General features: G+C 57.5%; 10 protein-coding genes and 1 non-coding gene across 11 annotated transcripts; 10 read left to right on the plus strand and 1 right to left on the minus strand.

The window, feature by feature from the left end:
* Positions 1 to 525: 525 nt before the first annotated feature.
* Positions 526 to 1,083, plus strand: EHS24_006904 (uncharacterized protein; the record flags this gene model as incomplete). The annotated part of the gene is made up of 4 exons (XM_028622297.1): positions 526 to 597; positions 721 to 811; positions 880 to 1,018; positions 1,056 to 1,083. 4 exons carry the CDS (start codon positions 526 to 528, stop codon positions 1,081 to 1,083), a joined length of 330 nt encoding a protein of 109 aa, XP_028477189.1.
* A 401-nt stretch (positions 1,084 to 1,484) lies between these two features.
* EHS24_006905 (uncharacterized protein) lies at positions 1,485 to 2,021 on the plus strand (the record flags this gene model as incomplete). Its single annotated transcript, XM_028622298.1, has 4 exons — positions 1,485 to 1,508; positions 1,547 to 1,664; positions 1,826 to 1,952; positions 2,009 to 2,021. 4 exons carry the CDS (start codon positions 1,485 to 1,487, stop codon positions 2,019 to 2,021), a joined length of 282 nt encoding a protein of 93 aa, XP_028477190.1.
* Positions 2,022 to 3,111: 1,090 nt separating this feature from the next.
* On the plus strand, positions 3,112 to 3,469 carry EHS24_006906 (uncharacterized protein; the record flags this gene model as incomplete). The annotated part of the gene is made up of 3 exons (XM_028622299.1): positions 3,112 to 3,214; positions 3,270 to 3,396; positions 3,448 to 3,469. The coding sequence occupies 3 exons, from the start codon at positions 3,112 to 3,114 to the stop codon at positions 3,467 to 3,469; spliced, it is 252 nt and encodes an 83-aa protein (XP_028477191.1).
* A 702-nt stretch (positions 3,470 to 4,171) lies between these two features.
* On the plus strand, positions 4,172 to 7,946 carry EHS24_006907 (uncharacterized protein; the record flags this gene model as incomplete). Its single annotated transcript, XM_028622300.1, has 10 exons — positions 4,172 to 4,197; positions 4,264 to 4,422; positions 4,492 to 4,688; positions 4,728 to 4,827; positions 5,649 to 5,805; positions 5,854 to 5,921; positions 6,602 to 7,520; positions 7,561 to 7,648; positions 7,717 to 7,870; positions 7,913 to 7,946. 10 exons carry the CDS (start codon positions 4,172 to 4,174, stop codon positions 7,944 to 7,946), a joined length of 1,902 nt encoding a protein of 633 aa, XP_028477192.1.
* Positions 7,947 to 8,207: 261 nt separating this feature from the next.
* On the plus strand, positions 8,208 to 8,311 carry EHS24_006908. Its single transcript has one exon. It is a non-coding gene; the product is annotated as a tRNA-Phe (tRNA).
* Positions 8,312 to 8,811: 500 nt separating this feature from the next.
* EHS24_006909 (uncharacterized protein) lies at positions 8,812 to 10,176 on the plus strand (the record flags this gene model as incomplete). Its single annotated transcript, XM_028622301.1, has 4 exons — positions 8,812 to 9,744; positions 9,792 to 9,876; positions 9,925 to 10,081; positions 10,128 to 10,176. The coding sequence occupies 4 exons, from the start codon at positions 8,812 to 8,814 to the stop codon at positions 10,174 to 10,176; spliced, it is 1,224 nt and encodes a 407-aa protein (XP_028477193.1).
* Positions 10,177 to 10,914: 738 nt separating this feature from the next.
* EHS24_006910 (uncharacterized protein) lies at positions 10,915 to 11,978 on the plus strand (the record flags this gene model as incomplete). Its single annotated transcript, XM_028622302.1, has 5 exons — positions 10,915 to 11,464; positions 11,511 to 11,545; positions 11,590 to 11,677; positions 11,732 to 11,891; positions 11,930 to 11,978. 5 exons carry the CDS (start codon positions 10,915 to 10,917, stop codon positions 11,976 to 11,978), a joined length of 882 nt encoding a protein of 293 aa, XP_028477194.1.
* A 92-nt stretch (positions 11,979 to 12,070) lies between these two features.
* On the minus strand, positions 12,071 to 13,820 carry EHS24_006911 (uncharacterized protein; the record flags this gene model as incomplete). Its single annotated transcript, XM_028622303.1, has 9 exons — positions 12,071 to 12,341; positions 12,379 to 12,636; positions 12,675 to 12,805; positions 12,863 to 12,896; positions 12,949 to 13,298; positions 13,338 to 13,469; positions 13,505 to 13,512; positions 13,550 to 13,654; positions 13,691 to 13,820. The coding sequence occupies 9 exons, from the start codon at positions 13,818 to 13,820 to the stop codon at positions 12,071 to 12,073; spliced, it is 1,419 nt and encodes a 472-aa protein (XP_028477195.1).
* Positions 13,821 to 14,596: 776 nt separating this feature from the next.
* On the plus strand, positions 14,597 to 15,991 carry EHS24_006912 (uncharacterized protein; the record flags this gene model as incomplete). Its single annotated transcript, XM_028622304.1, has 3 exons — positions 14,597 to 15,268; positions 15,315 to 15,521; positions 15,566 to 15,991. 3 exons carry the CDS (start codon positions 14,597 to 14,599, stop codon positions 15,989 to 15,991), a joined length of 1,305 nt encoding a protein of 434 aa, XP_028477196.1.
* Positions 15,992 to 16,490: 499 nt separating this feature from the next.
* Positions 16,491 to 19,376, plus strand: EHS24_006913 (uncharacterized protein; the record flags this gene model as incomplete). Its single annotated transcript, XM_028622305.1, has 9 exons — positions 16,491 to 16,600; positions 16,886 to 17,042; positions 17,096 to 17,341; positions 17,384 to 17,498; positions 17,546 to 18,370; positions 18,405 to 18,578; positions 18,615 to 18,900; positions 18,945 to 19,163; positions 19,313 to 19,376. 9 exons carry the CDS (start codon positions 16,491 to 16,493, stop codon positions 19,374 to 19,376), a joined length of 2,196 nt encoding a protein of 731 aa, XP_028477197.1.
* A 1,258-nt stretch (positions 19,377 to 20,634) lies between these two features.
* EHS24_006914 (uncharacterized protein) lies at positions 20,635 to 21,436 on the plus strand (the record flags this gene model as incomplete). Its single annotated transcript, XM_028622306.1, has 2 exons — positions 20,635 to 20,905; positions 20,958 to 21,436. 2 exons carry the CDS (start codon positions 20,635 to 20,637, stop codon positions 21,434 to 21,436), a joined length of 750 nt encoding a protein of 249 aa, XP_028477198.1.
* Between the last annotated feature and the right edge of the window lie 3,940 nt (positions 21,437 to 25,376).

The raw sequence follows: 25,376 nt of genomic DNA on the forward strand, positions 1-25,376 counted from the left end.
GACGTGTAGAGCGGACAGGAATTGGAGAGGTAGCGGACGAGACCAAGAGCCGACCGGAAGCGAACAGTGCACCAGTAGTACAGTGACAACCACGCGGTCGCGGCTCGGTCGAGGCTAGTACAGCGGCAGGGTCGTGGTACACGACACGAGACATGAACACAAGGTGCGCGGCGCAAAGCAACGAGGTGCGGCATGCACGCATGTACTGAAGCGGTGGAAGCAAAAGCGCAGACCGAGGGAACCATCACTCTGTCACCCTCCCCGCACCCTGCATTCCCATACACGCGATGGCGCATCGAGTCGACCAGTGATGGGGACGACAAGGTGACAAGGTGACGGTGTTGACATATGTTGGGAAGGGAGCTTGCGGCGTGGTGGCCACACGACCAAACCCACTCTTCCTTCTCTTCCCTTGTCGTCCTTCTTCCCCTTCTTCCCCCTCACCGTGAATGTTGTGCTTCTCAACTTCTTTCCCCTCCCCCACCACTACTTCGACTCACCGCCACCACCACCACCAACACGACCATGCTCGTCGTCTCGCGATTGTTCCAGGAATACTGGCTCCCGCTGCACCAGTGCGACGACGACATCGACACGGTGAGTGTGGCGTCGGGGACCTCGGTTCTTCCGTGTCTGACAAGTGGTGCATCTGGGGTATTGGCAGTTTCGAAAGGCTGACCAGCGTGCTTCCTTCCTTTCCTTCCTCGCACATGCTTCCAGCGCATCATCTTCTACCTCCCCGACCCTATTGGCTTTGACCTCGTGGCGTGCGTCATGGAGGAGGTGGGGGACTACTTGGACGACAAGGGCGGTGAGTTGGGCCGCGGCAAGTGCAAGGCCCCTTGCCCCTTGCCAACGCAACCTGGCTGACTTCCCCAGTGGAGGACTACGACTTTGAGCCTGTGCAGGACACGGACGGCGAGATGGCCTTCCACCTCCTCGTCAACCGCGTGTGGCTCGGCGGCATCGAGGACGAGGTGTGGGATATCCTGCACGGCCTCATCCCGGACTTTGACGGGTAGGTTTCTGCTCTTTTGAGACCGCTAACCTGCCAGCACTGGTGTGGAGATTGTCTCGCTGTAGGAGTGTCATGAGGGTACACGGGGTGGTGCCCCAAAGTGCAAGGTGCCTCTCAAGCCACGACCACGATCACGACCACGACCACGACCACGACACAGAACAGTTCACGTTGCTTCTGTATGTAGCTGTAGTGTATCATACATGTGTGAATCGCCTTAATGAAATCACGACGTTCCTCACTGCATCCTGTCTGTCCGTTTGGCGATGTGGTCTCGTGCTGTGCGAGGATGGTGCTCGCCATCAGTAACCCGACTCCACGTTGACCGTTGGACGACATGGAGTGGGAGACTGTTACCTCACTGGTCACTGATGCCCTCTTCCGACTTCTTCTGCGCCGTCCTAGACGATACCAACCACCCCGACGAGGCAGTCGTTGTTCACCCTCGCACCACCTGGGCACGGCCATGTCGAGCGGACACGTCTCATCCGTGGGGCACCTGCACATGCGTGTGGCGCTGACGGCCAGCTCCAGCCGGGTCCCCTCCTTTCGACCGTGTACCAGTTCACTGAACGCCTACGCGCACACTCGATCCGCCCAGTCCACGTCGACCTCAAGGCACTCCTCGACTCCGCCTGTGGCCCAGGTGAGTGTGTGCGCGTGTGCGTGTGCGTGCGTGCGTGACGCTTGCGTGGTGTTCCAACGTACTGTACCCCCGTTGACCTCTCACTCACGCCACTACACACGCCACCTCACACTCGCGGAGCCGAGCGCGCACAGCTGACACCATACCTCCCTCCGCTACAGCCAACTACTACCTTCGCTGGGAATTCGGGACGGAGCACTTGGTCCGCTGTCTCGTGTTCACCAAGGAGTACGACCACGCACGGGACTTTCAGATCGTGGAGATTCTCGAGGACGCTTTCAGGACTGAGTGAGTTGGTGGGGGACAAGAGCGTGTGCAATGACTGACGGGTGCAAGAGTCACAGCGTTGCGTCGTAGGCGGGCGGGGAACGCACCAACGCGGACGGCAGTCAGCGACGTGGACTGTGATTCTGACCAGTCTGCAACGTGAGGGTATAGGTGTTTTGGGCAGCAATTGCTGGTGTTCTTGGACTTGCGACAGCAAAGACACATGCACAGTTCTCTGGCAGATTCGCTTTGGGTATGCGCCACGCGCAGATAAGTGATGTAGGGCTGGATCTGCAAACCACAGATAGAGTGTGCACGCCACTGTAGCCACTTTCCGCCACACCGAAGCACAAACCGCCTGCCCCACTCCGCATACTTTTCTGCGGGCTGCACGTCGTGTTCAGCGATCAGCTAGCACCGAGTCCAGAGCGCCAGAGCCAGACATCTGCGTGTATGAGGTGCGAGGTATGCGAGGTGCATGGGTGGTACACAAGGCTTTTCCCATGGCTGCCAGTGATGCATACCGCCACCTGGACACGGGCACGGGGGGGGTTGGCGACAAATGAACCGTGCACGGCGTCTACTGGGCACACTGATGTGCCAGTCATGTTCTGACGTTCTGACGGCAGTGCAAGCCACGTAGCCTTGTGTGACCCAGAGTCCAAACCCCCCTCCCTCTCGTTTCCAAGCTGGATCAGACAACATGAACACTCCTGTTGCGGTGTGCAGACATCACCCGTGCTTCACTGCCAAACCAGCAGCCCAGCAGCACAGACATATGCATGCGGCCCGTCAATAGCCCGCAATGTCCCGGCGCGTATGCTTGGGAAAAGTGGTGTGTGATGTATACCCCTGTGGGGCTGGGGGGGGGGGGGGGGGATGTGTGCGTGTGTGCCCGCCTGTGTACAGTGGCGTGTGTGGGGGCGTGTGGAGAGGCACATTCACCTCACTCACCTCACTCACTCACTCACCTCGCCCACTCACTCGGTGTGCACTCTGTCGTCTTGCCTCGCTCCAGTCCGAGTGTGCATGACAGCTTTGCGCTCTGCCTCCTTTGGAAGCAGGCTGGAAGCAGATTAAAGAGAGCAGCATCGACAAGACCTTGCAACATCCTCATCCACCCACTCCCCGCCTCTGCTTTGTACGTCGTGGCGACTGGCCGCCGCTGACGATACAGACAATGGCAATCGTCACCATCTTCCACCTGGGTTCAGAGGTCGCCCATGATGTCCTCAGTGCCGCGCACGATGCCGTCTTTCAGTGCTTGACAAGTGCACTGCACAGTGAGTCTGCGTCCTTGGGGCACAAAAACGCTAAACTAACCACCCTCTCCCGCAGACAAGTTCTGCCTGCGTACCCAAGAGGGACGGTACACGAGCCGCTTCTCGATTGCGACGTTTGACTTTCTGGAGCAAGACGTCGAGGCCGAGATCAAGACTGTCCTCTCCCGACACTGTCACTGCCGGTGCGTATTGGGGCGGGTCCGCTACCATGCTCACGATGCTGACATGCTCAGCCCCTCCATGTCCTATGACTAGGCCCCACCTGTTCAAACCACCACCACTCTGTCAGCGTCACTGGATCACTGGCCACTGGGCATACATGTCCCGGGCACCATCAAAACCCACTCTCTGGACACACCGGAACGACCCCGGTGACCAGCAGGGAGGAACACCCCCTTCCCGCCAGTCCGAGGAGGGGGGTGCGCACAAGCCGTTCCCTTAGGTCTCCGACATCACCGGTCTCTAGCTGGCCTAGGAGTCCGTGTGCAGTGTTGCCATTTACAATGCATTATAATCAACCTGGGTGATCCAAGTGTGAAACAACGCACACACGTGCACAAGCCCGTCCATGGCCTGTATTTGCTGCTCGCGGTCCGCACCCCGCTGGCCACCACCATACCCCACCGCCGCTACCGCGCACGGGCACCGACTTGCGTCGGGCCTTCTAAACGGTGGTTTCCTCGTAATTCCATCCTTCTCTGTCAGTTTATCACTAGATCTATGCGTAAGTGCTGTGTACTGCCGGCTGTGGTGGTGCATTCACTACTGTGTTGTTGTCTCGTTGCAGCCATACCACCACCACCACCACCACCACATACACCCAGTACTATTTCGCCGCAATTGGAAACCGAAGTACGTACGTACTGTACTTACGTCCACTTGTGGTCACCCAAATCCCGCATTCCACAACCACAACCTCAACCTCAAACAACATCAACATCAACACTTGTCACTCCCATGGCGCCCGCAGAGTCGCAGCGCCAGTAAGTGTTGTGTTATCGATCAACTATGCGCACGCGCGCCCTCAATCTCGCGCTGACACGCGCCAGAGTGGTCGCTGCCCTCGAACACCTCGCCGCCAACCCGTCTCTGGCAGCGCCGGCCCCGCGCCAGCCCCTGTGGTTTACCATCTACTCCAACGCCCAGGACGTCCGCTTCGCCAGGCTCCTGCACGAGTCTCGTAAGACTCAACTGCTCATTGTCGTCCGGTGAGTCATTTCGCGCCCGTCTCAGCATGTCCTCCTTCACTGCCTGACGCCTGACGCCTGACGGGGCAGTGACGCCTGGCAGCTCGCGCGCCTCCAAAACTTGCGCGCCGTCGAATCCCACCACACTCTTGTCGGCCTCCCGGTCGCACCACCCCTCGAGCCCATTCCGCACCAGGGCGCCGAAGTTCCCGAGCCGCCGCTGCCCGAGCTCCTCCCCCCGCCACCAGCCTTCCCGAGGGACGTTCACGCGCTGCGCACTTGCACCGGTACGTATCTTATTGCACTTGACCCCTCGCTCACTGTAGCCCCGACCCTGACGGAGTTGTTGGACTCCTACGGCCAGCCGACTTTGGACAACGTTGAACAAAAGCGGGCGCGCTTTGCCGTGTTCATCGGCGCGCCGTCGTGAGCGGTACGTCACTGAATGAGCTGGCGTGGACTGTACTGATATACCCAACCACAGTGGGGTGAGGATGCTCTGTGTGGAGCGTGCCGAACGATGGCGGCGGGCAGAGCAGGGGGTGAAATAGGGAGACGGAGAGAGAGTGTGTGTGTAGCAGGGAGAAGTGTGGAGAGCACGACGGCAGTGTGCTGTAGCTGATAGAGATGTAGGATGGTACGTACACGTGAACTGATGTGTATTGGTATGTGAAGACAATTCCTTGGCCGCCACAACATGTAGCACTGTGCACAGACATGGTTGCAGACAACTTCGCCGCACGGACTCCGTTGCACCGCCAGTGAAGCCTCACGAGCTACGTGGAAGGGAGCTCGACACCAGTACAGTACGGTGCGCAGTGAGCACAGCCATACAGCGGCAAGGTATGTATACATCAGATATGGGTAGGAATAAGATAATCGTCGGGTTGGGCATGGTGTGGTTCTGCAGCGGTGGACACGGCAGATGAAAATCCGTTGAAAATGCTCCAAAACTCCTTGGCTGAAACAAAAGGTGTTGACTCAGAACAAAACATGCTTCCTGATGGGATCTGAGATCTGAGAAGGCTAAAACTGAAGCAGCGCGGTGATGCACTGATGGACTGGGGGCCGTGTAAAGTATTTGCAGTAGCGGACGCTTTGCTTCAACTTTGTCCATCACCTCATTCCGCACAACCAAGTACACACTCACGAATGCGGGCTGGCAGGCGGGCTAGTCACAGCGGCCGTTCCTACCCACGGTCAGGGAGAGAGGAGTCTGGCCACACTCTGGACTCTCCTACTGTCAGGTATCAGACTGTGGATGATGGCTCGCCGGCAACGTCTCTCGGCAGTTCGCTGTACTCGTCCTGTTCCTCGGCCGCCACAGAGTACGAGGCCAATCCGCAGTTCAACGACCCGGAGTTCGACTCGGATGCTGAGGATGCCAAGGACAAGTTCCTGTATGTAAGTGTAATACTACCCCATCCACATTGGGCATCTCTGACTGTCCAGCGATACTGCTACCAGTGCCCGTTTGCCGTTGACCGCAAGGACGCGTGGATCCCATACGACCGCCAGCTGTGGCGATGTTTGGTCTTTCACAATTGTTAGTGCTGTGTATTCTGGTGGACTGGGCCCGTTACGCTAACGTATGTAAGGCCAGCGCTGCGTTATTAGCCTCATGCATGGTGAGCGCGGTAAAGGGGATGTGGTGGTCATCCACACCAACATGAGGTGGAACTGGATGATGGACCGGGATATTAGACACGTTTTGGGTCTCCCGCCTCGCATGCACGACTGAGGTGCTGGCAGGCAGCGACGGCCCACACCCAGGTGTACCACTGTCCTCTGAACTCTTCCATAGCTGTCTGTTCATTAATGCATCCGGGTTGGTCGCGCATCGGGGGTGTGTTCCGAGTTTCGTTAGTTGACGGGGCATGACTGTGTTTTGCCACTGATGGGCACTCGAAGGTATCTCGATCTAAACACCCCGCTGCTGCGTCCGGGTGACGAGGATGTGACAGCAGGTGATGTGGGTAATAACACGCTCAAATCTGCCTGCACCTGTCCTGTCCCCATCACGACAACACATTCTTCCCAACATGGGTTTCTTCAGCCGCTTCAAGAGTAGACGGGAGCACCGCCCACCGGGCCCTGCACCTTCCGTCGCTGGAAGTTCGTTTGGTGGTGAATCGTTCTTCTATTCAGCTGCCTCCTCGTATACCCCCTCAATATCCCGGTCCGCATACACCTACCCCAGTCAGAGGACCGTGTTGCCTTCGTACACGACCCCTATGGGCAGTCCTATGATGCACGGTTTCCACCCCATGATGACCCCCGTGCACCCGGCCCCTCCCGCTCAGTACGCCGCTCCATCTCAAGTATACCACCACCCCGCATACGCTACTACCCCCACGTACCAGGTGCAGCCCTCTCCCGTTATAGACCACTATGCGCTTTCCTTCCCCTCCAACGCCGCCGCCATGCAGGATGTGGCAAACTTCTTCGCTTCCATGTCTGGTTTCCGAGCCGAGGTGAATACGTCGTGGGTGCCGTACATGGTAATTCCTTGCCAGGCAGCGGCCAGCATGCCCTACACGTACTACCTCCGCCCCCATGGAGGACATTCTGGCACGACCTTTCCCCCGGGAATGTCTTTCATGGTTGGCTCAGACTGCCAGGTGACGGTCACTCGCGACAGCGGTCCATTTGGTTATCAGCACCCCAGTGGATTTGGTCACCCGCCGCCCCCGACCGGCTTTTACTGCTACGCCGGTGCAGGAGGGCACTATCCGCCCCAGTCGGCACCGTACCCGTCTGCCCCCAACTTCAACGACTATGGTCGCTACGAAGAACCGGGCAGTTTTGGGAGGCGCCGCCGTGCATACAGCTCTGCAGGGCACTATGACGAACCTTCCTCCGACGAAGAGGACAGCGAGGACGAAATGGGGGAAGAGCAGGGTCGTAGCAGCCGGCCCACAAGGTCCAGGACGTATTGTCCCTCACGGCGCCAGTCTGACCCCACCGACGATTGTCGCCACTTCAACCAGACCTACAGCGGCCGCGAGCGTTCTTCGCGGCCGCGCGTTGAGCGTAACACCGAGGAACCTAGGCCGCTGCCTGAAATGGGTTTCACGGATCTTCTCAAGGATGGCCGCTACAAGGGCCGCTACTTTGTTGTGAGTACTGTTGGAGCATGATGTCATTGCTGACAGTAAGGGAATTAAACTCACTTTCAACGGTTCTCTCACCCACGAGGATATGCTGGCCATTGGCGACGAGATCAGGCGCAGCCGCACTATCACTCGTAAGTGGCACCTGGGGCACCGAGGCCACCTGTTCAATACGGACCTGACCTGACCTGACCTTGCACAGACAACCTCGAGATTATCGCCATCATGGGCTCTGTCGCGCCTCAACAGTCCCGTCTTTTCCTTGCCGCTCCTGTAATTGACAGCTCTCAAGTGGCCTTCTGGAAGAAGACGGCGCACAGGGAGCTCATGCAGATCCTGCGCTCTCGCCGCGACGAGTGAGTTCTCCATATACATGGTCTCTACTGACCAACGTCCAGCCCCGTGATCGAAGTCTACAGCGAGCAGCATTGAATCGTTTGAAAGTGCGTTCAAGGAGAATCCAGTAGCATAGCATAGCATCGTGGTCGTTTATGACCTGCCGGAAATGCAAAGAATCGAACCGTCTTCCGTGCCACACTTTTGTCCCTGTCGTCGTTCTGAGCGGTCATTGGTCTGGGCGACCAGTGATCCAGTGACAGTGGACGCAGCATGCTTCTCTGTTTCCTCGCATTTCCTCTAGACTTGACAGAGACAACAGTTGTTACTCAGAGAACAGGAAGAGTAAACAGTATCGGAGACATAGCTCAGCTGGGAGAGCGAGCGACTGAAGTTCGGTCATCAGGCTTCCTTTCGAGGAAGACATCGCTAGGTCGGGTGTTCAATCCACTCTGGCTCCAATACAACACCTACAGTTAGTAGGATCATCCTTTTTTGGCTCCCAAGAGCTTGGGAAGAAGCTCCTGTGGTCGCTGGCGATGGAGAAGTGAAGTGGTTTAGGCACCGCCACAGTGCAAGTCCGCCAGGCACATATCCTCCGTGATGGCCAGCGCCATTCCCGTTGTGCATCAAGCTGTGTCGCTCAAAGCACTTCCTATGCACTCTAGGGGAATGCAGACACGACGGACGGACAGTGAGTTCTATCTCTCTTCGCCCCTGCGACGTCATATGGCACTCACTGTTTTTGGGCCGCATGATGGACCCCTGATGCTGCTTGACATCACTCCCACTACCCCATCAAAGGCCGTCCGTAGCACCACTCCATCAGTGAGCATGATGGGTTTGTGAAGTGACTCCAATAGCATAAAAGCTGGCCACCCCAGCGGCGTCTTCCAGCTGTTTTCTACCTTCACACGAAACTATTCTCTCACCACCAATCTCATCTTAAAACTCAAACACAATGGAGTACGACTACAGCAAGCTCGCCGCAGAGGATATCTATGGGTCGGCGGACGGCAAGCGTGGTCCTTTGGTTCCCCCTCGTGAGGGATGGCCCTGGGAGCGCGACGGTGCTGCCTCGCGCGATGATGATGATGACGATGACCTTCCCGGCCCGCCCGGCGGCGGTATGCCGTTCCAGGGCCATCCGGCCATGGGCGGCATGCCTGGTATGTCGCCGTTCGGCGGTCCCCTTGGCATGTCGCCCTTCGGTGGTGGTGGCGGCGGCATGTCCCCCATGGAGATGCCCTCGCCCTTCGACGGTGGTGGTGGCGGAGGTGGCATGGGCGGGCCTCCGTTCGGTGCGATGGGTGGGTCTCCCTTCGGCGGCATGGGTGGTGGGCCTCCTGGAATGTCTCCGTTCGGTGGTGCTCCCTCCTTTGGGGGTGGTGGCCCGCCTGGTGGGATGCCTGGGATTGCCTCGCCCTTCGGTGGTGGTGGGGGGCCTCCCATGGGCTCTCCGTTTGGTGGTGGGATGCCGGGCGGGTTTGGCGGTGCTCCTGGCGGTCCTCCTGACCATATGATGGGAGGCGGAGGTCCGATGGCGGGGCTCGGTGGTATGGGTGGCCCTGGTATGCCTGGAGGTATGCTGGGGATGCCCGGGATGGGTGGTGGTATGCCGGGAATGGGAGGTGGTATGCCTGGCATGAATGGTGGCATGCCCGGTGGAATGCCTGGGATGCCTGGGATGCCTGATGGAATGCCGGGAGGTATGCCTGGTGGACTCGGCGCAATGGCTGGCCTCATGGGAGGAATGGGCATGCCTCCTCCTCCTCCCCAGCAGCCCATGTTCATGCAGATCCCCGTTCCCTTCCCCGTGGCTATGCCCACCATCGAGAGCCTCCCCGAAGACCAGAGGATTGCTGCCTATCACCAGGGCGGACACGACACTTGGGTGAGTCTCCAACCGCTTCCGAGCCTCTGCTAACGATCTACATATAGGGCCCTCGCATCTCATTCCAGAAGAAGCTCACCGAGGATCAAATGGCCGCCATTGTCAAGAAGGTTAAGCCTGCCCTCAAGAGTGGTGAGTGGTGTTCAGCTTCCCTCTCCTGGCGTGCCTGACACTTTGCAGAACATGTTCTTGCCGTGGCCCACAACAGCAGGGAGTTCGAAGGCAAGTCCGTCCTCGACATTTACTGTACGGCTGCCAAGGGTAAGGACTTTGAGTCTTGGAAGGCCAAGACCAAGCCCAAGCTCACCAGGATGTTGGCTGTAATGATTCCCTTTGCGTGAGTCTTTCGCTTACATCTTATGGACGTGTGTATTGACGAGCAGACACACGGTGGCTTATAACAACGGTGGCCTGTACATTCTGAGCCCTTGAGCGGGGGGAATTGTGGCGGAAAGAGAAGAACCTTGAGGGAGAAAATTAAGAAAAAATTATATGCAAAGTCTTGACTGGTAATAACGGTCCATGTTGTCGGCAGGCTTTATCGAAACGTCGGAGGAAGAGCTTATTTAAAACTTACCACCAGAACCATGTTTTCCCAGCAATTTCGAGGACTATGGGTACGAAGAAAGTCAGTTGAATGGTTGTACCGTGTCCAAAAGAAGGCATTCATGGCCCAATCAGCAGGCTGTTGTGAATAGTATCAGAGGGTGATTCACCGGCTGGGTCCTGACTGTTTTTATGAGATTAAGCCGTCCCTGGTAACAAATGGAGTGGTATCAGAGCCGAAGCATGAAAATCACAAAAATCACAGAAAATACTCACGAAAATTGTCTGCCCAGGGTTGCAAATTTGTCCGTCATGCACGCTTCTACGGAACTCCACCTCTTGCGTACTGCGTAGGAATGGCTATTATCCGCCACTGATGGACACCTGGAACATGCGCGCACACTCATAGACCAGCTCGGCTGATCGCATCACCGAAGCGAAGCACTGATGGCGCCAGGCAGAAGCACACGCGCACGCCGCGCCAAAAGTGAGTGGTGCGCGACAGTATCCTCAAGGCAGGCCTGATGGTTCCACCAGACTTAAAAGCGGGGTCCTGCTGACCCTCCTGGACAACTCACCATCTTTCCACCCCTTCCTCTAGACTCCCCTCCAAACCTGCACAACATGTTCGACTTTGGCAAGAACGCCAACAACGGCGCAGTGGTACCCATCGGTATGGGCCTCCCTTCTCCAGGGCAGGCTATGGGCCACATGGGCATGATGCAGATGCCTGGCTTTCCCCAGAACGCCATGATGGGCTTTCCCGGTATGGGAAGCATGGCGCTCATGCCCTCCCAGAACATGATGACGATGATGATGCTGTCCAACCCCTGGGCCAACCCGCTCATGATGCAGATGGCCGCCATGCAGATGGCCATGATGAGCATGATGGGTGGCTTTGGGATGGGTGGCATGGGCGGGATGGGATCCTGGTTCCCTCTCTTTGCGCACCAGGTGGGCAACATGCTCTCTTCCGCAGCGCTCAACCCGTGGCTGTCAATGATGGGCGGAGGTGGCATGGGCGGAAGTGGCATGGGTGGTATGGGGATGGGTAACATGGGAATGGGCATGGGCGGTATGGGTGGTATGGGCGGAGGCGGTTTCCCCTCGTTCATGCCTCCTCCTGGCTCAATGGGTCCTCAGGTCCCTTCTCGTGAGGGTGCTGGTGACACCGGTGAGTCACTCAAAAAGCAGTTATGGCACCAAGCTAATGGTATCAGGCTTCTCTTCCGGCGACAAGGGTCCTCTTCTGGTGGTAAGTGCTTGGAACTCAACCAAGGCATGTCTCTGACCCCGCAGCGCGCCGAAATTACCTTCCCCAACTATGTCGGTTCCGATGACCTCAAGGAAATCTGCGACCGTCTTGAAAACTCTACCATCCTGGACGGTAAGTGCACTGTGACGACGGGGAAGTGATACGACACGTCGCTGACTTGCACAGAGGGCCTGAGCGGCCTCCTGGCCTTTGGCAAGGTCGGCGACGCAGAGTACGACATCAGCGTCGGCGGGTTCATGAGCCGCCCTTCGGGCGCCAGTGTCTGGAAGGATAGGGCAGAGCGCGAAGTCCGCAGTATTCTCTCCAGTGTTGTGCCTGGGTGCAAGTGAGTTGTACAGTACCCGCATGCAACTGACAAAACAGCCCCAAGATCAAGACCCACGTCAGTCGCGCTCCGGAGGGCACCACCTAAGTAGCCGAGTTGAAGAATCTGCTTGCCTTATGTAGTGCAGGATCCAAAGTACTTTGAAGGGAAGGCCATGCATTAGAATACACTGTTCACCTTTAAAGCGACTGGCTGCAGGCCGTGACGAGGTCAGAAGGAATGGTGTCGTCGAGGTAGGTCATAAAGTCCTCCAATGGAGTCATGTCCAGGGTACCGAGCGGAGTCGAGGTGAGGAGAGGCTGGCCGGACCAAAGCACGCGGACGTGGTGGGTTTTGCTCGTCTTGTTGCGCCACAGTTCGAACACGACTTCGGAGCCCATACCCGGCCAGACAGGGTAGGCGATCTGAAGCACGCCCAGGACTGGGGACACTGAGCCATCGTGGGCAAAGCTGAGGTCAGAATGGCTCTCTCTAAAAGCCAACTCACTTGTGCAAGTACTTCATCGAGGTGGTCTCTTGGGCTGCAGCGTTCAGATGGGCCTGAAGTTCACGGAACCAAGGGCCCATCTTGAGAGCGGAGAGCTGCGTCGAGTTTGCAGACCCGCGCCAGCGGTAGCCATACTCGTAGTTGCCCAGGCGATAGATGGTATCGGCGTCATCCTGGGACACGCACGTAGAGGTGCTGTTGACGGAACAAGGGAGGGGCTTCTGGTGACATTGCTTTGCAGAGAGGTTGTCATATGGGCTGCGCGGGTTAGCTTCCTGGCTCGACCTCCTACCCACTGGTCCCAAGATGTGTGCCAGCCGGCGTCATCGTCCTCGGCAATACCCGAGACCGCATCGAAACGGGTCCGTGCCTCGGCCGAGGCGTTGAGGTGTCGCATCCAGTCGGCGTTCGAGCCCTCAGCGGCACTCTGAAGGGCACTGGCGTAGCTGTTGTCAGAGGGACGCAAGGCGAAAGACTAGCTTACAGAAGGCCGGTTCAAGTGAATCGTAGTCATCACTCTGTATCCAGCTGATTGGGTCAGCTCCCCTGCCACTTCATCTTGTGACCCACGCGGGATACTCTTTCTCGTCTGGGTAGAGACCCTTCGCGAAACCGCTCAGAGTCTGTGAGGTGATGACGTTGTTAGTCACGCGGAACGCGTACTTGCTGCGCTCGCTGCCCTTAGGAAGGAACTTGAGAGTGTCACGGTAGATGCTGCCAAAGTCCTTGCCGTGCTGGCGTGAATCGTCCAGACCAGCACTGGTAATGCTGGGGAAGCGGCAGGTCGAATTGACAAAGCCGGGTCCGACCGTGTACTCGAACGGGTTCTGGCTGCCGGTTTGCGACTGCCAGTAGACGGGGGTGGTCTTAAAGTCGTCACTCTTGGCGTGATTGTACGGTCCCTCATCGGAACAATCCCACTTAAGGGAATCAGCCAAAGGTTACAACGTGGTTCTCACGCTAATGTCTTCTTTGAAGAACGTGTTGGAGGCGTATGGCGTGCGCTTGTGGTGGCGTTGGATTACCTCAACGTAGCGCAGCTCATAGTCCTTGGAGGGAACCTTGTACTCGCGCTTGCGGACATGGGGCATCTGGAGTCAGAGAATTCAGGCGGAGATGGACACACGGAACACCCTGCAGTCAGCACTGAGCTCGACCTCCGCTCACTCACAGTTGTACTGGCCGTACGACTTGTCGGGCGTGACAGAGGACGAGTAGATGCCTGGTGCGCCTGTCCCATTTACAGCCCAGGTGATGTTAAACCACGAGTCGGAAGCTGCGGTCAGTTTGGTTCGCTGTTGTCCCCGCTTACCTGGAGGATAGTGTGTTGCGCTCGCCTGGGAAGCTCCCAACGCGCCGACGACTACTGCGAGGGCTCCGAGCTGTGCGGAGACCATGCTGCTTTGGAGGGTAAAGTTTGAGGGCGAGGTGACCGCCTCCATGCTTTATGACAGCCCTGCTAGCCTGGAGCATGTGGCACCATGTGGGGGTGGAAGGCCGTTTGGATGCCAAGTCCTGATTAGATGTGGTGTGGGCAATGACGACACGGTGGTCCCAAGAATTCCAAGAACGTGCGCCCCCACATTCGCTACTTTATCGGCGAGTTAGCTTCAACAGGATCACTGTCCATGCGTTCATACCCCTATATCTCTGAAACGTGGTTCAGCTGCATGTTGGCCATCGAGGCTGACGCGCACCACGTGGAGACGCGAGTTGGGCCTCTTTAGCAAGACTTGAGCAAGAGAAGCTTGGAAGCGCTCGACTCGTCGGGCTTTAAGACGGCAATCAAGACGGCATTCAGAACCAAGGGATGTGCAGGGCCAACCGTGGTCTGCGGCGTCTTCCCCTGGACTGGGCAAAGGAAATGTCGGGCCAACCGACTCTACGTATGCCTTCCTGATGCTTCCCGCGGCATTGCCGGTGCATACGAGTGCTAGAATGCATCTGCAGGTGCATGTAGAATGAATAAGTTGTTGAGTTGAGTGTGCGAGGTCCACTACTTTTTGGTACGACGTCATTGTTGGTAGACGTAGACGCCGCGGCATGGTGGGGAATTGTGGGGAATTGTGGGGCCCTTGTCGGGCAATCCGACCAGATCAATGTGTCGTCTGCGGCATTCACGGCCCGGATCGTCGGGCCAATCGTGGATACATAAGTGCCCAGGAGATCGACAACAGAACGCACACCTTCTTGCCCACTTCTACCTATCACAACAACCATGACCGTCCCTTCCAAGACCAAGGACTTTGAGATTGCCATCGTGGGCGGCGGCATCGCTGGCCTCGTGCTCGCTCTCGCTCTCCACAACCGCGGCATCCCTATCACGGTGTACGAGCGTTCTGCCAAGTTCGGAGAGATCGGCGCCGGAGTCTCGTTCACCCCCAACGCGGTCAAGGCCATGAAGATCTGTTACGAGGGTGTGTACGAGGGCTTCGAGCGCGTCTGCACCAGGAACATGTGGTCGTCAAAGCTCCAGACATACTTTGACTATGTCTCCAGCTATGAGGAAGGCAAGGTCGTCGACGAGACCATCGCCTTTTCCACGACCACTTCCCTGGGTCAGAACGCCGTGCACCGTGCCCACTTCCTGGACGAGATGGTCAAGCTTGTCCCTCCTGAGAAGTGCATCTTCAACAAGCACCTCATCAACATCACCCAGGCGCCGAACGGCAGGCAGGTGATGCACTTTGGAGACGGAACCACCGCCGAGGCCGACGCAATTGTCGGCTGCGACGGTATCAAGTCGCGTGTTCGTGCTACGATGTATGGAGCCGACCACCCCTGCGTTACCCCTTCTTTCACGAACAAGATTGCCTACCGCGGTCTGGTCCCCATGGAAAAGGCCACCGAGGCTATTGGTGCCGAGTTTGCCCAGAATGCGGTCATGCACGTGAGTGGTGTCCAGCATAACCTAACCCACGTACTGACGGCGCCAGCTTGGCAAGAACGGACACATCCTCACCTTCCCTGTGGCTCACGGCAAGACTATGAACATTGTTGCGTTCCACGAGAGCGATGGAAACTGGGAGGACACAGAACGCCTCACTAAGCCTGGCAGGCGTGAGGACGCCCTTCGTGACTTTGCTGGGTGGAGCGACAACGTCACCAAGTTGCTGTCCATGTGCGAGGAGGAACTCCCGATTGTGAGTGGAGTGATGGTCATAACGCTCCCAGCTGACGACCTCAGTGGGCCATCTTCGACACCGGTGCGAACCCTGTGCCGAGCTTCGTCAAGGGCAACGTTGCCCTCATGGGTGATGCCGCTCACGCGACCTCCCCTCACCACGGTGCTGGTGCCGGATTCTGTGTCGAGGACGCGGCATACCTGGCATGTCTCTTGCAGAGCCCTGCAGTCCAGACCTCTGAGGACCTTGCTGCGGCGTTCCAGGCGTACAACGATGCCCGCCTCGACCGCGGTCACTGGGTCGTCCAGAGCAGTCGCTACCTCGGCAAGATGTACGACTGGATGTCTGTCGAAGGCAACGACATGGACAAGATTGCCACCGAGCTGCGCAAGCGTAACGCCATCATTTACGACTTTGACGTTGAGGGAGGCATTGCCCAGTCGGTGGCTGAGCTTGAGGCCAAGCTCGGTAAGAGCGGTAAGAAGTAGCAGTTGAGCATTGTAGACTAGAGTCGCGTGGGTGACTGCATGTTGTTCATGAATTGTTTCCAAAAAGACCGACAAGAGTTCGCCCGTCGGCGTGATCGGCGTGATCGGTGGATCGGTCAGGTTCCATTCGCCCGTATTGACTGATACGAGAACGGAAAGTCTCAAATAAGAGGCTGCGATGGGCCACAAACACACATTTTCAGCTTTGATATCTCAAACCGACCGACATTTGAGAGTCCAGAACAATGGCGGCCGTTGCTATCAGTGACATGCACAGGGACAGTCGGCCGTAAGCATGCTTTTTGCCAGACGAGATCTCAAATGGCCGAACGTAAGGGTGGGTTAATGCGGATATGGCGTTTGGTGACGTAGATGAATTTGGTTCCGGGTGGCTCCTGCGGTTTCCTCTTTAGCCTCTAGGCTGCGCTTGTTGCACCCACCCATCTCACCCCTCTTACAAACACACTCCTATCACCCCACACGACTCTCCGTTCGAGGAATGTCCGAACACTCATCTATGCACGCAAGTGCAGACCCGTCTTCATCAAAGCCGTCAGGCTCAGGCAAGGCCAAGGTCAACTGGAAAAACGGCCCGCCAAGCTGCAAAGAGTGTGTGCGGCTCAAGCTAAAGGTGAGGGACGACGCAACCACGACGCGTCCACGGAGCAAGCATGTGCGAGCTTCTACTAACTGCCAGTGCTCCCGATCATGGCCTTGCACAAGTTGCGTTCGACGTGGTTGCGAGAAGATATGTCCTACAGGCACCTTGGCTGGACGGTGCGTGCAACTCCTACCAACTCACCCCTCCGCAAGACATGACTGTGCTGCTTGGGCACCGTTCCCACGCCCCGCATCCACGTCTTCCTCCTTCGGGCGGCGCTGACGATCCTCCAGACCATCCAAAGATGCAGCCAAGCTCTCCAAGCTTCAGAACGAGAATGAGGACCTGAGAGCCCGTCTGTCCGTGTTGGAGAGCAAGATGGGCACTCCCAACAGCAGCCTCGGCCGTTCGTCGGACCACAGCACCCCAGCTCGTGTTGCCGCCCTGGCGGTACGTTTGCAGATTTGAGATCAATGGGCCGCTTATCTAGTGCTGACTGTCAGCAGCTCGACTCGCAATCTGGTTCAACTCGGTTTGGAGCGACTTTAACCGCACCTGATTACACCCCCTTCTCGGCAGTGTCGCCGGAACCCGACGCCGCCGTTGCGCACGTTGATCCTGATCTTCGCGACGATAATCACCTGGACACAGCCGACGGACCTGGGACTGGTCACATGGAGGTATCACGTGAAGGAGCAAAATATCTAGGCCGCGGCGCTGGATCTCTGTTGATTTGTGAAGACGATGAGGTACGTCTTGACAAAAGACAGAAACATTCCGCTAACGGAAAGTCTACCCACCCAACACTTCTTTTCCCGTTCATGGGCTCCGATAAGAATCTTCTTAGCAGCGTACATGAGCTCTTCCCTCCCGCCCATGAGGCGTACGAATTGCTGAAGGTGTATGGTGAGTGATCGCTGCCTGCTGCATAGAGTGGAAGGCTTACCCAATAGATGACTTGGTCGAGTGGATGTACCACCCCGTTGATCGCTTCGCGGTCGGCCACATTCTCGAAGGCATTTACAGCAACTCCTCCATTAATGAGGCGATCCATCACATCCCACCACACCGCCTGGCCACCGTTCTGATGGTGCTGGCCCTCGGTATGGTCTTCTCTGACCGCCCAATGGCTCAATCTGCTGCCCTCTTCAACGCCGCTTCTGCCCTCCTGTGTGTCCCAGAACGTCATTTCATGGTCCGTCACTCCATGGCGGCTGTCGAGACCCTACACATGATGGTTTCGTACCTCTTCAACGTTGGACATTCGGATGGGACCAAGGCAGCATGGCAGATTTTGGGCATGTGTACCCGGATTGCCTGCTCCATTGGCCTACACCGCGACGCGTCCGAATGGGGTCTGTCCGTTGAGCAGCAGGAGCACCGAAGGGTGCTGTGGTGGGAGTGCACGACATACGATGTCCTGCAGAGCCTCAACTTTGGCCGGCCGTATTCGACACCTCGACAGCTCTACGACTGCCCGATGCCCGACATGCCCGCCGACGGCGGACTGGCACCCGACGACTCTGTGTTCCACATTTTCCTCTACCGCCTTGGCCAGTCGTTCGTGTATGTCGTCGACTACCTCGCCGCGACAATCCTTCCAGACTACTCCGAGGTGGTCAAGATTGACTCGGAGATCCGCCGCGTCGAGGCTGCCGCGCCTGTGTGGCTCAAGTGGTCCGATTTTGGCGAAGGCAACGTTGATCGCTTCAACCTCAGCCAAAAGCACATGATCCAGCAGCATTCGGCCACCATGTTCTTCCACAAGGGCCTACTGAGTGAGTTGCTTTGTGCGTATGACGCTGACGTCAGTGCTTCACCGCCCCTACTTCTTCAAGGCAGTGGCGACGGGTAGTGAGCCGTTGCTGGGGCCGTATGCTGCGTCGTTCACCACCTGCGTCACTTCAGCTAGGAAGCACACACGCTTGGTGGCGTCGCTTCTCAACCGTTGCCCTCAGGCGGCGTATGGCTGGTGGTATTTCATCTGTAAGCTCTTCTAAGCCGCGCTGGAGCTGACAGTAGTCCACGCCTACACCGCTGCCGTGATCCAATACACTGTACTTCGCCGAGTGCCGCAGAGCATGATGGCCGACGACGTGCGGGCCGACTTTTTGGCATCACACGATATCATTGAGCAAATGTCCCGCCATTCCGGTGTTGCCCGCAGAGCCCTGCCGATGCTCAACCGCCTGCGCGAGAGGATTCGTGCAACGACAACTGGCAAGGGGACTGGACTCACCCCTGTGGAGGGCTCTCTTGGGAACAACACGGAGGAGAATGCGCTCCTGGACATGTTGTTTGGGACATTGTGGGTACTCACGTTTTCCCATCCATGACTGGCTAACCTGGCAGACAATCGGACGGTGTCCCATCGACAGGCGAGCCCCACAACCAGGTCCCGTACCAAACGTCTTCAGTTCCTGGGCTGGCAGGTGCCAACGCCTACGGTATGGATCCTGTGGCGTCAGCTTCAGCCTTCGACACTGGACTCATGCTTGGTTTTGAGCACCCTGCCCCACTTGCGGCGCCCCAAGAGCAAATGTCGATCACCGACCCGCTCATCCAAACATTGTGAGTGAAGCGTTGTTGGGGGAGGGGGGTGTTTGGCATCGTCCGATATCTGCCGCGTCCGTTAGATGAGCGAAACGCGACGACATCGGCAGCGGCGTTGCCCGTAACACGCTAATCTGTGACATGTGAGAGCTGACACAATGGTACAGGTTGTACTGGAACGCAATTGCCAATCCCGAGGGACCACAAGGCTGCCCTGTGCCGCAAATGTAACCTCACCCGTCTTGTAGGAGATGGGACATGTACCACCGAGGGGGTCCTCTTTGCTCCGCAGGTCCTCGGTCAAGTCACCTAGGGCCATGCCCTCATGCACGGCCATTTTATCATTGCCTGATGTGGGAATCTCGGAGAGATGCCAAGAGGACAATGTGGTCAGAAGTGCGTCAGAAGTCGGCTACTGGGTGCCGGGTACATGTTTTAAACTTTGGTCACGAGTGAGACGCATGAGAAAACGCAATGGCACACGGGACTAAACGGTCACCGATCGATTGGGGACAGCAAGTCGTACAGGTACAAACGTTCATCGAGGTCGATGTGCACAAAGATCAAAAACGACGCCGCAACGTTGTACCGGTCGGGTTGGCGATACCCGGGTCCATAGTACATGCTATTGGGCTGATAATCTCGTCAGCGGCCCAGAGGTGGGCATGAGCGGACAGTTTGCACCCACAGTGCTCAGAGTGAAAACGTTGTGCGGGAGCGAAACCCTTGGGGGCTCGGCATGTCGGCCAGATCCCTACAGAAAAGCCAGAGATCTGCTGGGCATCTACTCTGCTCCGCAAGCGACCATGAAAACCTGTGACGACCATGGCCATGGGAACGATGTTGCAACACGAGTGCTGTTTTACTCAGCAAGACACATCCAAGATACGCTAGTACATCGGGGTCAGCTCCCCCGGCCCCATAGCACTGTCACATCTGTACTGAATACCTCCAACGGGCCTCCGAAAGGCATGAAGGGTTGTTTTTGGACCAGCTCCATAGATCCAAAGTAGCTCAGACAACCCATCTTTGATCGGTATTGCTCTGGGGAAACTGTCGGGTCGGGGCGGGAGTACATGACCTGTGGCATGCAAAGCAACACCACCGCAGCGGTCGTATGAACAAGGAGGCCCTTTGGGTCGCTGCCCAGTGCGCCAGTGCCGCAATGCGAGCGGGTCGGGTGCCTGGTCAGGTTGTGCCCACGGGGCCACTCGGGGCACCTCCGCTCACTGCTCCCTTTGATTGAGTGGCTCACTGTTGGTCGTGGCGGCCGGTATCCACCGGAAAGGCCAAGCCTCCAGCCAACAAAGCGAAGCGGGCAGTGTCCGGATGGGTACATAAAGGCTGACATCCAAGACAAGAATGAAAGCCCCAGCTCTCTTCCAACTTCTCACGTCTTCACCACTTGTCAAGAAACGTTCAACGAGCCTCAGCTCAGCTCCTTAAACACCCCCATCTGTTCACCATATCTTCCAGTAGCACAGCCAGCATGTCCGCCGCTTCTGAGGACCACCAAACCCCCGTCTACCTCGGCGCTGGAGACCTCGAGAAGGGCCGCCCGGCTCACATCGAGCGCACTGTTACTCCGGGTGGTCACCCAGTCGACTACTCGCAGCCCGCCATCCCTGCCCAGCACCGCAAGTTCGGTAACCCCTTGCCCGCCGGCCTCCTTTCGTTCGCTACTGGCTTCTGGGTTGTTGGCCTGTATACCCTCAACGTCCGCGGTGTTGTCCACCCCCACGCCGTCTTCCCGCTTCTGAGTGAGTGCTTCGCACCTTGGTCTTGCGGAATAGTCTCTAACCTCCCCCTCAGACATGTTCCTCGGTATTACCCAGACCCTTGTTGGCTGGTTCGAGATGTTCATCGGAAACACCTTCTCTGCTACCATCTTCATCTGCTACGGTGGCTTCATCTGGTCATACTCGATGCTCTTCCTCCCCGGCTTCGCTGTCACAGAGGCCTACATGGTCGACGGTGTCCTCACCGACGAGTTCAACCAGGCCATCGGCCTCTTCATGGTCGTCTGGACCATCGTCACCTTCTTCTTCTGCCTTGCCGCCCTCCGCTCGTCGGTCGCTGTCCTCGGCACGCTTTCGTTCACCGGCATTGCCTTCATGTGCATGGCCATCCAGAACCTCACTGGCTCCGACCACGCCCGCGTCGCGGCCGGTGCCTTCCAGCTCATCGCCGGCAGCTTTGGCTACTGGGCCGCGCTGTCTGGTTACTGGACCCCCGACGTCACCTACGCATTCATCCGCGCTCCCCCCATCATGCTCTCCAAGGCCGAGTAAGGTGCACCATCATAATCATACGAACCGTAGCCGCTGCCGTCTTCCCGCCGGGAACCTTGTTGGAGTTGGAGCTTTGGAGTCACGATCAGGATCAGAAGTATTGCATACCATACAGTGTAGCTCCGTGCATGCATTCACTGTGCACATCACGAACAGGTTGAACAGCCTTGGTGCTTTTTTTTCACTCTCACCGAACTCCGAGAGCCATTTCGTCACAGGAGGCTGGCCGGCGCCCTTGTCAGTCTCCCCGCCAGGCAAAGCGCAGCTAGCTCCATCAAGTGACTACCTGTCTTGCCGGTCACCTGCCGAGAAGACGACGTCGCCCAGCATTGTCCCCACAAGGCGATCCCTTGGGTGCCTGTTGCTCTCGTTTGTCTCTTGCTTTCATGGCCGAATTGTGGTGTCAGGTGATGGTAAATCCGCTCTTTTGTTGTCGTGAGACCTGAGCGTCCTCGTGGCGTCGATCATTTCCGACATCTATCGGTGTCTCTATACGTCTGTGTGTTTGGACTGCATCGTGTCGCAGCCAGCTTGGGCATGCACAAGGCATACACGTCCAGCCCCAGCTGGCACTCGGTGAGCTCGTCAGAGATCAGAGGACACACGGCGCCCGGTAACCCACCTGATGGCTGTTGCCAGGTCTATTGACCGCTGAGGTCCTTGGCACCCTCCGATCCGCGATCATCCGCCCGCTCCGCCACAAAAGGCCAGCCCTTGCGTTTCTGCTCCACAATCCTCTTTAATTTCCGGTATTTCACGGAAAGTAAACAAATCCTCCTCAACGACCAATCTTTTCACCCTCCTCTCCGTCCTTGGGCGCGAGTGGGATGGGACGAACGTGACGCGCGGATGTTATACACAAGCACGCCTCCTCACCATCCCATTGTCGCGCAGGCCCATCCTACGCCCTCCGTGGCCCGCATCACTTCAGGCAGATGTAAAGTGCTCACCCGTATATCCTGACGAAAACGAAACACGGCAGCGGGTGCGAGGCACCGGTCTTGGGTGGGGCCCAACGCCGCTGCGCACCTGTGGGACCTCTTGAGGACTTGATGGTCGACGAGCGTGTGGCTGATACGCCCCATCGCGCCCATCGTCCAACACGCAAGGCGCAGGCCCAGCGCACAAAGCACGCGTCGCAAGCGAACAACGCTATATCGCTGTGTGTGACGGCGGGATAAAGGTCGATAGGGCCCGACATGATCCGCAATGTCGGTTCATCCGGGGGCGGCGCTGGCGCCACGGTTGCCTCATGGCGTGTGCGAGAGAATATGCCGACGTGTGTTGCCCGCTCAGGCCTGGCCGCCGGGGCATGCGCTCCACATAGCCAGCTGGGTCAATTCACACCATAAGGGGCCAATCTCGATGCCGGGATGATGCCAGAGTGGTGCCAAGGTGGAGCACACACTGGGGACGCCATGGTGGGCAGATGGCAGACCCAATTGTTGAGGACCGAAGGTCACTCTGGTGTTCACACATCCTTCTTGCTCAGTGTCCCCCATGACATCCGGCAATGGCTTCATGCCACTCTCTTCGTCTGCACCACACGAGCTTGCATGACCGCCTGGCTGCACGCGTCCTGTGGTCAGCTCTGTCATCGCTTCGGAGAGGTGCTCACGGCCAGTGGGAGGGATGTGGGTTTCTTCCACGCCTCGGCGCTTCTTAAGTGAGATCTTACTGCCCTGTACACTAAGCAATCTTGCTGTCTGACTAATCGTCGACGGGGAACCGACGTAGACCCCCTGCGGTCGGTAACTTGGGACCATGTGGCCACGCCAAGTGCCAGCTTCAGACTTCCCATACGACGATCACGAGCTGGTTGTCCCCGCCTTCGATGCCTGGTTGACGTTCGATGCCACATGGCAATTGAGGGAGACCTGGGTACTCACTGTGAAAACAGCGCATGGTTGCCACACCGTTGCCAACCCAGGAGCACTGTGCCGGGCCCACTGCAACCGGCGTTCGGTGTGGGCGACAAGTCGTACGTGGACGAGCCGACCTCCGTGCGTGAACCGACCCCTCGTGGGGTCTTTCAATACGCCAAGCCTTCAAGACAGCTGCGCCGGGTCGGCAAGGGCAAAAGATGGATTTCGGAGGGCTGCGCATCGTCGATGGCCACCACTTCGCACCCTTTGGCTCCCCGACTCCTGGAGAGCGAGCGCGTGCAGGACGCCATGGCAGGCTCGTCGCCCTGACGATCCGATTCCCTTGGGGCTCTGGGCCGTGGAAGTTAGACGGGTGAGGGATGACTGGATACAGTGCACAGTGGCAGCGATGCAGCGACCCACACCTTCTTTGGGGTTATCAGTGCCTCACCAGAACGTAATGCTTTACTGGACCTCACTGTGTCAAGAGACTGAACCGTTGATGGACCCAACATGGTAATGGTGCGTTGACTTGTCTGCAACTCTTCTTCAATAAACAGTGCTGGTCAGTCGAATACAAGTCAGACGCGTCATCCTTAGTACAGATCCTAACGTACGCCATCATTGCTATGAGAGGACGTGGCCTGGATCAAGCTATCGCATTCCGCCATGTTGGGCCAATTATTTGGTCCGAGGTGGAGCAGGAACAAGACAACTCACCGGCCTCACTCTGCAGGCGGAAACAAGAGCACACGTCGACCGGCCTGTCGGTTGCACGCCGTAGTTCACACGCTCGCCGACAGAACTGCAAGCATGCGTCACTAGTGGAACGGCCGACGCGTCCCCATCGCCTGCGATTCGTGGTAGGGCATTCCTGTGGCTGGTAACGTGACTCGGCATCCACGATGAGCGAAGCTGACATCGTTGACATCGGGCTCGGAGTCGGAAGGCTTGTCCCCAGTAGCGAGGTATTGCAACTTTCGGGTGACGTGCAGCTAGTGGCGCCGAACAGCCTGACTTGTGTGGCATGGCTTGTCGTGATCGTCGCTGCCCTGCGCTGCATGTGGATCGCCCAAAATTGCGGCTTACAAACCTCCCCATACTTGCAGGGAACCACCATGATCTATGTACCCCCGGTGCCCTTCAGAGGTACGGCGCCTGAAATGCGGTCAGTCAAGCCCATGCATTTGGGGTTAGGGCCTGGTGGTATGCTGCGAAGTTGACTGGCGGAGCAACTTCACTCCGCTCGGGAGCGCCGTCCAGGCCATAAATAGTGACGGAGCGTCCGACAGGTAGTCATCTGTGCTTATTGATTGTTCTCGTCGTTGTGAGAGTCGCAAGGCTGAACATCGAGTAGGGGGAGACTTTGGATATTTGACTAATAAGATGGATGTGGAGAAGTTGTCGATGGGCGCACACGATATATGGTCCATGGCTGGAACGTACAGGTCCTCACCATATAACATTTTCCGACTCGGAGGTTGTCCGTTGATCACTTGACCGCCACACCCGCGACTTGCTGCTTTTCGTATCCACGACCGTCCCGCCTGGCAAGCACATTGGTTTCTGCATATATGTGGGTCCGTCTCGGGATAGTATGGGGCCGTTTCGGGATGAACAAGCATCACAGCGTTCGCTACGAGGAAGACTGAAACGCAGTACCTGCCAGTCGAAACGTCGTTGGGTGTCTGGAACCCCGACACGGAGCTCAGCGAGACCCAGCGGGTATGTGCCTAGCTTGGCAAATTATATCACCTGATTGTTGGGGACAGTTGGCTGGATTATCGCGGTCAACATTGCCAGCGCAATGCAAAATCCACAAGTGCACCCAGGACCTAATCCCTCCCGTCGGTCTCTAACAACGTCACAACAAGGCTCTCTTATTTGCCACACACGACCGCCCTCGCCGGGAGTATTTTCCTTTCTGTTTTCTTTCACTTTGGCCCGGGGCCCGGGGGCTTTTTGGGCCCACGCGGGAGCATTAACGCATTGTTGACGACCTAAAAGGCCCACCGATCGACATTATTGGTTTCTCATCATTAGGCGCGCGGGTGCCGCCCCCGCAGCAGCACTCT

Source organism: Apiotrichum porosum, assembly GCF_003942205.1.
Source record: "Apiotrichum porosum strain DSM 27194 chromosome Unknown scaffold_4, whole genome shotgun sequence".
NCBI lineage: Eukaryota > Fungi > Basidiomycota > Tremellomycetes > Trichosporonales > Trichosporonaceae > Apiotrichum > Apiotrichum porosum.